The 15,526-nt window shown below is 44.2% G+C and overlaps 1 protein-coding gene across 20 annotated transcripts in view; it reads right to left on the bottom strand.

Moving 5' to 3' along the window:
- Positions 1–302: 302 nt before the first annotated feature.
- The window catches only part of CD44 (CD44 molecule (Indian blood group)), an 84,617-nt gene continuing 69,393 nt past the window's right edge, over positions 303–15,526 (bottom strand). For 19 of the 20 annotated variants that reach the window (XM_059139607.1, XM_059139616.1, XM_059139627.1 and 16 more), the window contains 4 exons: positions 13,790–13,855; positions 10,087–10,158; positions 7,931–8,009; positions 303–1,246 (listed from right to left, as the gene is read on the bottom strand). In XM_059139607.1, the coding sequence (XP_058995590.1) occupies positions 1,042–1,246; positions 7,931–8,009; positions 10,087–10,158; positions 13,790–13,855 (422 nt within the window). In that variant the 3' untranslated portion in view covers positions 303–1,041. Of the gene's footprint in view, positions 1,247–6,423; positions 6,637–7,930; positions 8,010–10,086; positions 10,159–13,789; positions 13,856–15,526 lie in introns of those variants that run through there. The other variant, XM_059139652.1, reaches the window with a different exon arrangement.

The following is a 15,526-nucleotide window of genomic DNA, read 5'->3' as shown; positions in this document are numbered from 1 at the left end:
GTAATGTGGCTTTTCAGAGCCTTACAGGGCAGAGAACTGGTGGTCATTCTCATGTAAAAGCGGCTGAGGCTCCTCCCCCTCGCAGTTCAGGTGCTAAGACGGGACAAAGTCTTTGGAGACTCAGAGATAAAATAGTGCTGTCTTCCTCGATTCTCTTTGGGATTTGGTTGAGTGAGCCTGAATGGGGGCTTAGTGGCTCTGAGATGAAGACTTTCGAGGAGGGCCTTCTCACATCTTCCTGATGAGTTTTTGGGAACCAGACTTGGCTGGTGAAAACAAGTGAAGGATCACAGCACCAAGGGTTAAGGTGGAAGAAGTACAGATGTTTATTATGAATCAGCTTGAACCCTTTATGCCTCTGACAAAGTAACAAAAAAAAAAAAAAAAAAAATCATACTAATCAAAGGACCTCCAGGGTTTAATATTTCAAAAACACAGATAAATAGCTTCCTACAGATAAATAGCTTCACCTTTTGGGTATTTCCCAGAAGCACATGAAAAATTTCCAGGGGTTCTGTAGAAGGGGCTTTGTAACCAGTACATTCTGACCCCTAGCCCACTGGAAAGAAATGCCCAGGGATGGGCTGCAGGGAGGGGGGGCGGGGATGTGGACTGATTCAAATATCCTCCCAGGGACCAACCCCTCTTAGTTCTGGGGGACATGTATAGCAGGTGGTTGCTGCCTGGGAGGAGGAGTGGAGGGATGGCCGGGATCAGGAAGACGTATTTGTGGCTTTTGTTAGAAGCCATCCAGAGCACGCCCTACGGGGTGGAGGCTTCTAGGTGGGACCTGAAACAGTCAAATTCTTGCAGGTTATCAATTGGGTCCTCATTTCAGAAAGCAATGCTGTTTTTATAAACTGGACCTGACTTTAAAAAACAAAATGCAAAAAACCAAAAAGGAGTAGAAAATTTTATACTAAAAAAAAAATCCCCAAATGAAACAATCAGTAGCACGTCACATCTGTGAAGTGTCCCAGCTCCTTCTTAAGGTGATGTCTCCAAGTGCTATTTCTCTCCAAGGTCACCACGGCATGGGTGTTACACCCCAATCTTCATGTCCACGTTCTGCAGGTTCCGCGTCTCGTCGGCTGTCATAAACTGATCAGGGGTCTCCGAGGGCTCCTTGTTCACCAAGTGCACCATCTCCTGAGACTTGCTGGCCTCTCCGTTGATTCCGCTTGGCTTCCTGTCCCCCACCGCTCCATTGCCATTATTAATCACCAGCTTCTTCTTCTGCCCACACCTAATGATTGAGAAAAAAGCACATGAGAAGGCGCTCTGATGACACAGATCATCATTGTCACCACCACCGTCAAGGTCATCACGACAGGTTTGGATGGTCCGACAGCATTTTTCATCCGACCGACGGTTAACCCTCCAAAGTGAGTCCCTGAACCAGCAGCAAAAGCATCACCTGTGAACTTGTTAGAAACACACATTCTCAGCCTGACCCCAGAGGTACCGAGTAGGAGAAGTCTCGGAGTGGGTTTAATCTCTGCTTTTACAAGCCTGCAAGGGGGTTCCGATGCACAGCTAAGTTTGAGAAACTGTAGTCCCAACTCAGGGACGCCAGGGCTAGTATTGTACTCCAAAAATTCAGTAAGTTGCCCCTGTTTATTTGGCAAGTAATAAAAGAACTGGAATTCAAGCCTTTTGGTGTCTGACTCCTAAGTTCTAATTCTCCTTCCTCATCCTAGGCGATGGCAATGTTTGCCTTTTTTAGGCACTTCAGCAGTTCCTGCAGACTTAGATAAACCATGGACATGAGGACTATAAATCATTCTGATTTGTGTATTCAACCAAGTGCCCTGACTTCCTCTCCCAGTGGTCATTTTGTTGGCTTTATCAGGGTTCTGACTGCATGGCCTGAGAAAAATGAAACATTATTCTGGACATGTAAGGCCGTATTGATTTTCATCAGCTAACATTGGGTAACTTCCATATAACTCTGCACATAGGAGGCTTAATTAACTATGTAAAGAAAGCTCTTCACCGTTACTGCAAGGGTTCTCAGTAACATTGCTCAAAATTCGAGCTCAGGAGGTCTTCTATGGGAGAGCATGACCTTGATGGTTTCTCCGGGTCATAGCTGTGGCACTGTATTGCCCCACTCAGCCTGATGCAATGCTTCCTCTGTCCCATCCCAGGCCTACGGCTGCACATCTAGAAGTCAGATTGCTTAACAGAAGCAAAGCCGCAGAGCCTCATGGCAACAAGGAGGTGGGGAAGGGGGAAATGGGCTAGCATTTATTGGACACCTCCTGACTGCAAGGCACTTGACATATAATTTCATGAAATCCGCAGAATAATCATGCAACGCAGCTGTTATTCTAGTTACACAGCAGTGGAAACTGAGGTCTGGGGATGTTTGATAACTAGCTTGAGGTCACACAGCTAGTAAGACAGAGTCAATATTCAAATCTACGCCTTTATGACCAGAAGCCTGGGCTCTGCCCAGTTCTATTCATGCTGCCAGCCATCTGGAGATTTGGAAACAGTGTGAAGTCGGAATTGTTCACTTTGCCGCTGGATATTTGGAGTTATAGAGACAAAGCCTCTATTATTCATGATTATGGGCCATTCCCTTTAGAATTGCCAAGGCCATAAACTTTAATCTCTTATTTGGGGAAGCAGAAATTATACCTCCTCAATGGGAGGTAGATCCTGTCCCCGCTGGCATGATGTTGAGGAGGGGTGGAGGGGGGCGTCGCTTGAACTTTGGAGCATGTCCGTGGAGCTGGGACTAAGGGTGCAGTCCGCACAGTTAGGGGTAGGGGCTGGGAAGGCTTGGGTTTTGAGAACTTCTTGCTGTGTGGCCTGGAGCAACTCATTCAACCTCTCGGATTCTCAGGTTTCTTATCCATAAAATCAGGCGGGCAAGAGTACCAGTCTCATGGGATTGTGGAAAGCCCTTGAAACACAGCCCAGCACTGACACATGAGTGTAACCGCAATTACCACGTGTTGCTCTTTCTCAGGGGGATGGGGCAGCCAAGGCCTTGGAGAAGCACTTAGGACAGGATCTGGAACACAGTGAAGGTTCGAGAAACGCTGGCTGTAGTTCACAGAACCAGAGCCATATGAGTTGGGATTTGCTTGTGTTCTAGCTCCTCCCAACCAGTCATTATATTTCCTATGAAGATGGCCCAGAAGGCTGAAGGCGGAAGTCTGCTTGTATTTTTTCAAGTTCTCCAGTGGGTATCTCAGGTGTTCTTTGGAGGGAAGGTGCCTTACTAAAGCAATTCCCATTTGCTGACCTAATGGATAGTTTAGAAGTTGAATGGCACATTGTAGGAAAGTGATTCATAATCACAAAAAATGTTGGTGCATGGGTGGGGGAATAGGGACTCTTGCTATTTTGTCTAATAAAGCTGATTTTATTTAATTATTTTTAAATATTTTATTTATTTATTTGACAGAGTGATAGATAGAGAACACAAGCAGGCGGAAAGGGAAAGGAAAAGGGAGAGGGAGAAGCAGGCTTCCTGCTGAGCACGGAGCCCCATGCAGGGCTTGATCCTAGGACCTTGGGGTCATGACCTGAGCCAAAGGCTTAACGACTGAGCCACCCAGGTACCCCATAAGCAAAGCTGATTTTAAAAGTGGATAACGTTGAACCCATGGGGCACCGAAATACTGTGCTTGGGTTTGTCCTGCCCCCATTTCCTTTTGGATTTCTGTGTCTGTGCTCTGAGTTTCTTCAGGAGGACAGGATGAGTCCCATAAATAACTAGTTCAATATTTTTACTCCAGGCACTAGTTAGTAAGTCCGTCCATCTGTCTGTCCGTTCTTCCTTCTTTTTTTTTTTTTTTTTTTTTTACTTACTATATCACTGTCTTATTAGAAAAGGTAATAACCCAGGAACAGCCCGATGGAAGAGATGCACAGGGCGAGGGCCGAGGAAAGGGTGCAGAGTGGCCCCGTCCCTGTGAGGGCACCGGCCTCCCCGAAGCTCCCCATGGTCACCAGGTCAAAAGTGTTAATAAGTACCTTTGAAAAGACAAGTTACAATTTTTTTTCATTCTTTTTAGTTACAGAACTTTTAGAGAGAACACAAGAGCTGAGGGGACTTCAGAGGTCGCCCAGCCAACCTCTTCATTACGTAAAACCAGAGACGGAGTCCAAGAAGCCAAGGGTATCATCTGAGGCTACACAAGTTACGGCAATAAACAGAGTATCTGCAACTTAGACTTTCAGACTCCAAAGGGCAGACAGAGATCTCTAGCAAACTGTACCCCTTCTTAGGCTCCTTTCTCCTCAACTCTTAGGCATCAGTCAGCTGAGCAGTGGAAGGAGCCATGCGGGGGTCTCAACAGGTCTCCAGAGTGGGCAGCCTGGGTGGGGCGAGAAACCAGGTGGCACACATTTAGGGCATGGAGGAATTTATCCTGAAGGTTTGGAGGAGAAACTTAACAAGGGCTCTTCTGTCTTCCGCCACCCCAACACTCCTTAAAGATACTTAGAGATTTATTTTGCATTGTGTCCGAGCTGTGCCACCCAACATGACAGCCACTAGCCACGGGCCACTACTCAAATTTAAACCAATTAGAACGGAAGAAAGTTAAAAAGTCACCTCCTCAGTCAAACTAGCCACATTTCAAGTGCCTAGGATCCACAGGTGGTTGTGCGTTAGTGCAGGTGTGGAACATTTGCATCATCGATGAAAGTTCTATAGGACAACTTTGTTCTGGAGGACAGAACAAGGTTGGGTGAACAAGGCAGTGAGCTTGACTGTAGCTGAAGAGAGAAGGAAGGTGGCTAAACCATGGAGCTTTACAGAAGGGGCTTACCAAGCAGAGGGGGGACCACTGCCCTCTGGGAAGCGGCAGCACAGAAAAGATGACTATTCCCCATCAGACTGACAGCTGGTGAAGGCTTTTTCTGCATAGCCATATAGTGACACCCTTGAATCATTCCAGCTTTGTGAAATCTCCTCTTGTAAGGTCCTCACATTCCCTCCCTCCATCTTCATACAAATCAGATCACATCCTTACGGCAGAGGCACTTAACCCCTCTTGGGCCTCATCTGATACCTACCAACCCAACCGACCCCTAAGATAATTGTCTGCTCTTAAGGAAATGGAATGAAGTAGGATTTTCACTGGAAAGTGGAAAATCAAGGACTCTGGTTATGAACAGCAAGGGAAGATGATGTGGGGCGTGGCGGGGATTGGGAAAAGCTAAAGAAACAACAGGGCCCTTCCATCCGCATCTTTACGATGCATGACTCATGGGTCACTTTGTCCTGGAAGACCGTGGGCAAGCCTTGCCCATCAACTTCAGTAACTGCTTTTCCCTTTCATCTTTTAACCAAAGTTCATACACCAGAGCCCAGCACAGAGTATGTTCTCAGAAAGATCAGCTGAGTCAGATCCAGTAAGTCAATGCTGCTGTTAAACCTCAAGGTTCTTCTGGGCTGGGATGGCATCTTTTCCGTGTTTCATCTTTTCTCCCTCACCAGTGCAGATCGTAGGAGCCGCTCAAAAGACGTTTGCTGGACAAACCGAAGCCGGCCTTGAGTCCTTATTTTCCACCAAACTATCTTTGATGAAAATAAGATTCTGGATCTCTCTAAAATGTAATGTTCAAAGCAAAAAGGCCCCAGCCTTTTAAGAGGATTAGAAATGGGCTTTCGGCTTTAGAAATGCAGCGCACATGAAGGGGCCCAGGGAGCCGTTAACCACCCAGTCGCTGTGTGGCAAATCTGTTTCCGATTATCAAATCGGGACATGGTGATTTATGGCATCCAAGCAGCTGCTTTCCCTGTGAGATACTCGCTGTGCCAGTCCGCGTGTCCCTGTTTGCCTGTTGCTAGGGTGACGGCTGGTGTTGGGATGGGGCGGGGGTGGGGGAGGAAGGCAGCCATTGGGCCCCTTTCTGCGACTGACAGTCTGGGGAGCGCCGTACGAGCTAACCAGCCCCACTGGGCAGACTCCAGCTGCTCTCAGGACAGCTGAGATGCTTCTCGGAGGAGTCTCCCACTTGGACAGCCTCTGGGGCCAATGTTTCTATGGCGATGTGTGCAAACCTTATGGACGGTGTATGTGAGCAGAGGGGGTGCAGTCTAGAGCCTGGAACAAAAGGACTCATTTCCAACAATAGGAAATTCATCTTTAATTGGGCAAAAGTAATCTAAGAGAAAACAAGAAGGCTGAGGGAAAGTATAAAGACGCTTTGTAAGGGCTCCCTCAAGTCACGTTATTTAAATTCAGCAAACAAATTCTCTTTCCATTTAGTCATAAGAGCCTCCTAAGAGGTCTTTCAGATTTCCTTTTCTAGTTTTTGTTCCTTTTACAGTTGGCTATCATGAGTAATTTTTTTTATCATTTTTTATCAATGATCATTTTTTAATCAATTTATCAATGATAAAAAATTACTTCTTTTTATCATTCTCTCAAAAGGTATAGATAACAACAGCTATTTGACTTTAAGATAGCACTTTTATTAACTTGTACCAGCAGGAAGTGACATCATCTAGTTTCCTCAGATAACCAGTAACCTCAGAGATACTGCACATGCACTGCACATGGCCACACAATTAGCAGTTGCTTTCCAAAAGCCAACAAGAAAGATTCTAGCATGTTGTCCGGGTCCTCTCCTCAGTCAAGAACCCCTTCTGGCCTGTTAGATGATCTGTTGATACAATAAAGGGAGCCCTCCTTGGAAATACAATTCTTTTATCTCGTCAGAAGCAAGCTCCAGGGACATTTATAAAAGGTGGAATATTCCTCTGCATATGCTCAGAGGAAGACAGGGCACATTTAGAGCCCTGGAAATTGAGACTCACACTTTGGAGGGCCCTGTCAAAATTCGCGTTGCTAGAATGAATTTTTTCCTTCATTTCAATAAGGTGGTATTATGTCTGAGACTAACACAGCTCAGTCAGGTACAGGCACTATTTAAGTAACTTCCGACATGACAGGTCTTCTTTGGGGTGAAGAGAGAGAGGGACCTCTGAGAATATGACAGCAGCCCACATGCTGTTTGATCGACTTTATTCAGACTTTTCGAAGGAAAATTCTTCATCATTTCATAGACCTCTTGTCAGAGAGTTCTTCCTAAGCAATAACCTGAATCCTTTCAACTACAGTTTCCAGAAAATACAAAATAGTATCATTACAAACAAAACAAAACCAACCCAAACAGCAAGAAAGCCACAGAAACCCAATGCTTATTTTAGGTAAAGGTTCTAGAAGGTTCCATGGGCCATAAGCAGGCTAAAGGGAATGCCCAATTCCTAGATCTTTTTACAGTGTTTTTGTGCATGGTGAGTGCACTTACTAAATACTATTTAATTAGTCAATGAATAGGTACATACTTTTATGCCTTCCAGGTAAGATATTTTATAAATTTCATTAGATAGTGTCTCCATGGGTTTAACTCTGAAGTATTTAAGAACCTTGAAAGATTAAACATTACCTAAAAGTGATGGTCCAAATAAACACAGGGTTTCTTTTATCTAAAGAACGTGCCAGAGCAGGGCTTCTTAAACTGTACCATGCACATGAGTCCCTGAGATCTTGTCAAAAACCACAGATTCTGATTTAAGAGATCTGGATAGGGCCTGAGATTCTGCATTTTTAACAAGTTCCCAGGGTGTTGAGCCTGCTGGTTCCAGGGGCTACACTCTGGAAGTTCATGGAGCCCACACATAAGTGACGTCCTTTCATTTTTTTCTTTTCTTTTCTTTTCCTTTTTTTTTAAGATTTTATTTATATATTTGAGAGAGAGAGAGAAAATGAGAGGGAAGGGGTCAGAGAGAGAAGCAGACTCCCCGCCGAGCAGGGAGCCTGATGTGGGACTCACTTGATCCAGTGTCTCCAGGATCATGACCCTAGCCAAAGGCAGCTGCTCAACCAACTGAGCCTCCCAGGTGCCCCATAAGGATCTCCTTTCAAAGCAAAGGCCCCAAGGTGCATCCCCTTACCTTCTTCGACTATTGACAGCGATGCAAACGGCAAGAATCAAAGCCAAGGCCAGGAGGGAGGCCAAGATGATGAGCCATTCTGGTGAGAGTGAACCAACAGACAACCATGAGCTTGGGAAATACATTTGGTAAAAACAAAAATGCACTTTATAAATTGATCTGGTCCAAACAAGAGCTATACTCAGCACCACAGGTGAGTTCGGCCAAAGGGCCCTGCCAGCTGGCAGATAACACCAGACCAACTCTGCTATAGGTGTCTGCCCAACAGGCCTCTTATTTTGAACTCTGACCACCAGTCAGAATTTTCAAGTTCCTCCAGGAGAAGCATGTCTCCAAAAAAAGCATAGACTGACCTGTAGAAACCTGTAAATGCCTTTGGCGCAGTGAGATTAAGGAGACTAAAGGAAATTTATGTTTCCCTCAGAAGGAACTTTCCTCTTCTATATAAGAGCCTCCACCTTGTGTTTTATTAAGAAACACAAATGGGAGCCATGCCCCTTTGGGGGTAGGAAGAGGACACCCCTGTGGAAGGCTGAATTTCTGCACATTCAACAGGTCAACGGTGTGTGTGGGGGGTCATTTGGTAAATCTTATCCTTCAACATGTGCATGCCTTTGATTCAGCTTTTGATTCCTGCTTCTGGGAATTGATAGGACCTCAAAATCCATTTTGAAAGATGTTCATTGCGTGCTGTTTCTAATAATAAAATTTGGAAACAACTAATGTAAGAGTAAGGGGTCAGTGACCGGAATTCGGTCATACCCACTCTATTCTGCACAGTGAGAACAGGAGAAGAATATTTACTGACATTGGAAAGCTGCAGGCAACCTGTTGGGAGTGGCGGTGGTTCACTAAACAGTATGCGTGCTGTAATTACATTTTTGTAGATAAATTACATTTTAAAATGATGGGAAGGACATCTATGAAAATGGGAACCGTGGCATTTCCAGACGGTGGGGGAGCTAACAAATGATTTACATTTTTGTCCTTTGGTTTCTATTTTCTCAAATGTCTCCACGTATCACTTGTGGACCGTTAAGATGTTATATATGGGTTTTACAATCAAATTTTAACGGGATAAAAATGTGACTTGACAACTTAAATACGTTCTCTTGCCACATGGGTTGTATATCTGTGCAGTGAGATAGAAGCTCAGGACCGGAGAAGGATGGGAAGTCATGGACTGGCCACTCCCCCTTGGGAGTCTTGGTTTTCCTCCCACTTCCTGCTCAGGACGCCCCTGCCTGGCCTCCACCTGGTTAGGTGAGGGTGGGGCAGGAGATGGAGTCAGGAGGTGGGCACGCCAACAGGAGGCCTCACTTCCGTTCTTTTCTCTGGTCTCTCCTGTTCATACTCACTAGAGCCTGGAAGAGTACTGCAAATCGCATCTCCACTGCCCCTCTTCCCAGGGAGCCCACTCCCTCTCTCAACTTGCTCCTGTCCCAGCTGTGCTCAGGCAAGCTGAGGCAAGGGGGCAAGGTGCACCCTGCATTCTTCCCTTTCCCCGAGGGAGGCTCAGCTCAGAGGCTTCTGAAGAGGCGAAAGTTAAAAAGAGAATTTACAACCCTAGGAGAAAGCTTTCTTCTTTGTAACCCTACTGCCCCTTAGAAATGCTCCATTTTGACCCCAAGTCAAATAAAGAATGTGCCTTGAGTGCCTTAAACCTCGATGCCCAGGAGAGACAGGTGTCCCGGCCCTCTTATCACATGATATGACTCATTTGGACACTTCTGTCTGGATCAGGAAAGACTGTCCCTCGAGAAACAGTCATTTAGGGACCGGAAGAATGTTTTTACTCCCCCTACACACATGGCACTCATGTCTCCCCAGTGTCTGCAGTGTGAAACTTATATGCTGTCTTCCAATCCCAGACATAAAGCGGAAATTGGGCCGGGATAGGAAGGACCTGGGTATGGGACAGGTATGACCCTGGGTGACAGATCACTCATGTGGGAAGGAAGCTTTAGTAGCTAACGTGTCCCTTCTTTGGGACAGGCCAGGAACAGGTCTGAATCTTAGCTCATTCTATTTATGGGACCCGGAAAAAACAAAGTTCCATTTTTTTCCCTACCAAGTGCTCTCATTCACCTTTTAGCTTGCAAAGAATGATTTTTTTTAGTATTTATTTATTTTTTGCCACACAGCTTGAAACTTACCTGGAATTTGAGGTTTCCGCATAGGACCCGAGGTCGTGTTTGCCCCACCTTCTTGACTCCCACTTGAGTGTCCTAAGGGGGAAAAAACAATATCTCTCAAACAAAGTTTGGAATGCCTAACGACGAGCTCCTTACAGAGCAGCACACACAGCAAACCTCTCTACCTCCTGCATCACTGTGAAGCTATTTATAGATTCAAGCCACAGACATTTATAAAGTGTTACATGAAAGATTTCTCGCCAGAAGAATTGGTTTGATTAAATCCAGCATCTGGAAATGTCACTGTTCATCAAGAACATGAGAAATCTCACCAGCAGTGCTGTGCAGTGTATAAGACCTTGGGTTCCCAGAGCCTGGGCAGCCCTAGATTCATGTCCGCTTCTGTCTCTTGCTAGTGATGTCTGCTGAGTCAAGCTACCCTCTCCAGGTCTTTTCTCACTCAGAAAATGGGGATAAGGATAAAAATCCATCGCTTCTCGGCCTTTTGGCTAAGATCAAGTGAAGAGTAAAAATCTACTTCATCACAATTTCACAGAAGTTTAAAGAAGTACACAAGAATGGGAATTGTGGAGGAAAAAAAAAAAAAAAAAAGAATGGGAATTGTGTGTAGTTGCTCCATCCTATTTCTGATTTAGGACCTTGCTACTCAAAGTGTGGTCCCCGGACCAGCAGCACTGGCATCAGTCGGGAGCCTGCTGGGAAGACAGAATCTCAGGCCTCACCCCAAACCTACTGAGTCAGGATCTTCATTTTAACAAGATCCCTAGAGGACTCAAATGCTCTAGGAAGTCCAAAGCAAATCTAATAATCGCATCCAGTGTCTTCACAGACACGAAAATAAACATTAAAAAATAAGGGTTTAGGGGGCAATGGCCCTTTCTGTCTGGGAAAAATCACCCTATTAGAGGTCCTGCTAATATTTTATTGAAACATGCTTGTTTTCAGAGGAATGAATATTTTCTACCACTACAAAACAAAATAAAGAAACAAAGCATCTCAAACTGGAAGGAAACGTCTCAAGACAAAGAACCCACAACTCTAATCACTGAACATGACATCGTAAACTAATGATGTGCTATGTGTTGGCTAACCGAACATTCAAAAAAAAAAAAAAAAAATCCACAGTCTTCCTGGGAGCCTGGCTCATCAAAATGAGGGAGGCGTCGTGTTTTAAAAGAAACTTCTAACCCTCTCGTGAAGAGACTCACCTAAGTTAAAGCTTTGTCTTTTGTGTTTTATGCTCCCTCCACTGCTTCAAAACATAATTTGAAAATATCCCACAAAAGTGAACTTGCTCCCTCCTACCCATGGGGAACCCACTGCAATATTCTCAAGTCTACCAAGGGAAGGAGAAGCAAATCAGAGCAGTCCGTCTGGCTAAGCAAGGGATGAAGATGCCCAGGGGTGGAAGAAAGGATGATGTCTGCGAAAAGTCAAACTTTAGACAGTGGACAGTGAAATTTTGATGATGGTGGTTGTTCTGGAGAGGATGACTCCCGTTTATGCCATCTGATGTTTTTGTTAAACTCAAAATGGAACAAAGCAAATTCTTAACAGACCTCTGGCCATTCAACACACCTCATGCCACTAGGACAGTAGCCTTAAACTTTGCAAACCTCAGGAATCCAAAGTGCTTTTCCTAGCTGCCCCCAGCCCCCAGGGCTCTTGGTCATTGGCATGTCTTAACCTGCACGGGTCATGGGATGTTGGCCATCTACACTGGAGATCTTTGGGCTTGAAAGCCCACTAAGCAGTATAGTCTCTCTCCCTGGTCTTCCTCTGACTCATAGCGGCCTTTGATATTTGAAAAGGAGGCCACTAATGGATCATAATCTCTTTATTTTGGTTTTCAAAAAAAGTGCTCCCAGCAAGGAAAGATCTGGGTGTGTGTACAACAAGATGAAACCTCCCACTTGAACAATACACACCTGCACAGGAGTCAAACAAAAGAGACCGCTCCCGCCCACCTGATTCTCACTTCAAGCGAAAGCCAGAGAAGATGAACGAGATAGAGCAGGCCTCACCTTGCACCCTAGAGGTCTGCAAATCCAGCCAGAGCAGGGCTGGCTGGGAAAGCAAACTCTGCCAAGACGGACACTTGACACTATAATTTGGAGATGAGATACAACCTGAGACGTGTGCACAGAGATCATTCAACTGGCCTTGACTGTGAGAAAAACAGTCTAGGACAGAGTTTCTCAAACATCAAGGCACATACAAAACACCCAGTGTTGGGGGAGGCCTAATTAATAAAATGCAGACATTGATTCAGTAGGTCTGAGATGGCTGAGGATTCTGCATTTCAGCCAGCTCTGGTCCAAGGACCACAATTGGATTAGCTCTCTCTTGATTTCAGAGAGCATGGTTGTAATAATAACTCCCTGTCATTTCTCAAAATTTTTCATTTTCCTGATAGTTGCCATTCTTCAAAAAAAAACTCTGGGAGGTAACAGGGGCAGGTGTCCTGATCCTCTTTTTTACTAAAAAGGAAAACTGAGTTGGGGAAAGGCTAAATGGCCCATCCAAGGAACATAAAGAGCTTGGGACTTTTGTCTTTACTTTAGAAGCATTTCTAATGAACCCTTCTATCCCGTGCTCTTGTATGAAAGCTTATTACCAAGCCACCTTGTAAATAACCGTCTACATATTTGCTTTAAGTGTGTGAATCTTTAGGCCCAGAGGCAACTACAGCCCTGACTTGGGCATGAGGGGAAGACCATGGTCCAGATGGATTCCCTGGTTTTCATGGGGTCACCTGGACTAATGATATCAGGGTCACCGGTATTGGAAGAACCTTTCAGTGGTCCCAGCATTACCAGTCACAAGTAAACCTGCCTCATGTCAGACTTTGATGCCTGCAGTAATGTTTCCAGGGCTGTGATCTGAGTCACAGCAAACATGTATCCATTTAATAATATGTGCCTGGCAGTAATTATGGTCATTATGGAGTGTTTTCTCCAGAAAATACTTATAGAGGCAATATGAGACCCCAGGGCTTGAAACCCAGTTCCACCACTCAACTCACCAGTCATGTCAACCCAGCCAAGGTACTTGCCCTCTTGGGGTCTTAGTGTCCTCGTCTGGAATATAGGGATGCTAACCATACTTTCAAAGGTCACAGGGTTTGTAGGATGAATAATCATCCTATTATATTATAGTATATAGTATTATATACTATATAGTATATATTAGTATATATATATAGTATACATAGTGCATACTATATATAGTATACAAACAATACCCTGTGACAACTATTATTATCTTATTTTTAATTATTAGGAAACTGAGTCTCAAATCCCTTAAGCAACATCCTTAGTATATGCAGGATCTGGGGTCAAGCCCAGGCCATTCATACTCCAAGACCCACGTTCTTAATCAGGCTGGAGCAGTATAATGCGAAATTGAGATCCTGCCTGAATTCTTCCCGATCCTTCCACATGGAAGACTTCTCTCCAACACAGTCGTTCTCAAAGTGCGGTCCCCATCAGCAGCACCAGGGAACTTACCAGAAATAGACCTACCACATCAGAAACCTGAAGAATGGGGCCCAGCAGTGAGATTTAATAAGCACTCTCCATGATTGTGATGCGTGCTAAGGAAGTCTGAGAACCACTCTTCTCGAGACACTGACTCATGCTTTATTAATCATCAGCAGGTTCAAAGATGATAATAGCAAATGACTACAGTAGCGCAAACTCACCAGCTGATTCTGATCCATGAGTGGTATGGGATGTTCCACTGGGGTGAACCGATGAGTCCTGGTCTTCTGTAAGGAGTAATCAGAACAGGCTCATTACTGGGTGTTCCCCACTGCAGTCTGCATTTCCTCACTTTTGTAATTTCAGACATCCTATCACCAAGTTTAGTTTTTTAAAGGTCATCAAAAAACCAATGGCAAGGAGCCTTGAATGGCTCTATGGTACTAATTACTGTTCATTGCTGGATTCACTGGTGAGTAGGCTAGGGATTTTAATCAAAATGAAAGAAACTGGGACAGCACAAACCATCCAGGATGACCACAGGAAGTGTGGTTTTGGTAGAAATCTAAGAACATAACACTCTAACAAAAATATTATGATGTCTTCACAGATCTGAGGTTGGAACTTGATACTGTGTCTTTGAAATAAAGACTATATGCTTTGAATTACACAAATGTGATTACTGGGAGTATGTGTACTCTCTGACTCAGAGTGTGAGCCACTTAAAGAGCTTTCTCAGAGGCAGGAAATAGAAAATGGTTTTGGTGTGCAGTAAAGGATCTTGGTGTTGAATTATGTAAAAATTCAAAAGGAAAGGTCAACTGCTTATTTAGGGGAAAAGAGCCTGAAGATAAGTGAAAAAGGAGTAAGATGATGAGAGCTAACATGTAAAAAATGTGGACCTGGCTATTAGACTATGTTTTAAAAAATAACATTTTTCAAAATTTAAATTTGTATTTTCAACACCAAGAGTTAATATAATCCCATCGTCCCTAACATCTATCACCAAAAGGTTTTAGATTGAGACAAGTTTACGAACTACTCAAATCAGGGTCCACAGGTCAAATCTGGGATTCAGCCTATGGAAACCCCTCCTCTTCTCCCTCTTCCCCACATATTTTCCAACATGCTGGAATCTTAAAACAAAACAAAACAAAACAAAAGCAAGACAACAACAAGACAAACAATAATAACAACAAAAAGGGACAGTGGTTTCATAAATGGCTATAGTCACCTCTTATGGAGACCTGTAAGGAAAATACAGTAATCTGATCATCACCATTTCCTTGATTAGAGAAGGCAGAAGTAGGCATCCTGTCACCTCTCATGTAACTGTATAGAGGAGACAGCTTGTTTTGTTCCTTAGTTAGAATACTCAAAAATAGCATTTGTTAAAATGCCAACACCAGTACCCCCAATGCCACCACCACCACTGTCACCACCATTGTCACCACCACCAGCACAATGGCAAATGTTTTAGCTCTTAACATTAAGCATCAAAACAGAGAAAAATGTATGGGAAGAAATAAGCTTTATCTGAGTGGCTTGGAAGAAAACCAAGGATGACAGCTGAATCACTTACTAATCATTTAATCCATGAAGAACCACGGAAAATCTGTTTGACCATGGAACAGAAGGAATCCACATATGTGTGTATCCATTTTGTAGAAAGCATTTTATTTACTAACAAATAGGCTATGTAGCCGTTTCGCGATACTATTACTTTGAAAATTGCCATTTGAAACTTAAATTCATTTGATTGAAGCACAGTCCTTCTGCCCAGAGAAAAGAGCAGTGCTCTAAGATTCATTTCTTTGGAAGAAAACGGACAATGTTACTTGGGATGTTTCCTAACTGAGGGCAGAACCATGCTGAATAATTAATCAAAGGGTGTGAGGAACTTTGTCTTGCCAATATCACCAAAGTGAGTACTTTTAAAAACTGCTTTTCTGGAAGCT

The sequence above is a fragment of the Mustela lutreola genome, chromosome 1, assembly GCF_030435805.1.
Source record: "Mustela lutreola isolate mMusLut2 chromosome 1, mMusLut2.pri, whole genome shotgun sequence".
Taxonomy (NCBI): Eukaryota; Metazoa; Chordata; class Mammalia; order Carnivora; family Mustelidae; genus Mustela; species Mustela lutreola.
Note: the sequence above shows the minus strand (reverse complement) of the source record. Positions and strands in the feature narration are given on the sequence as shown.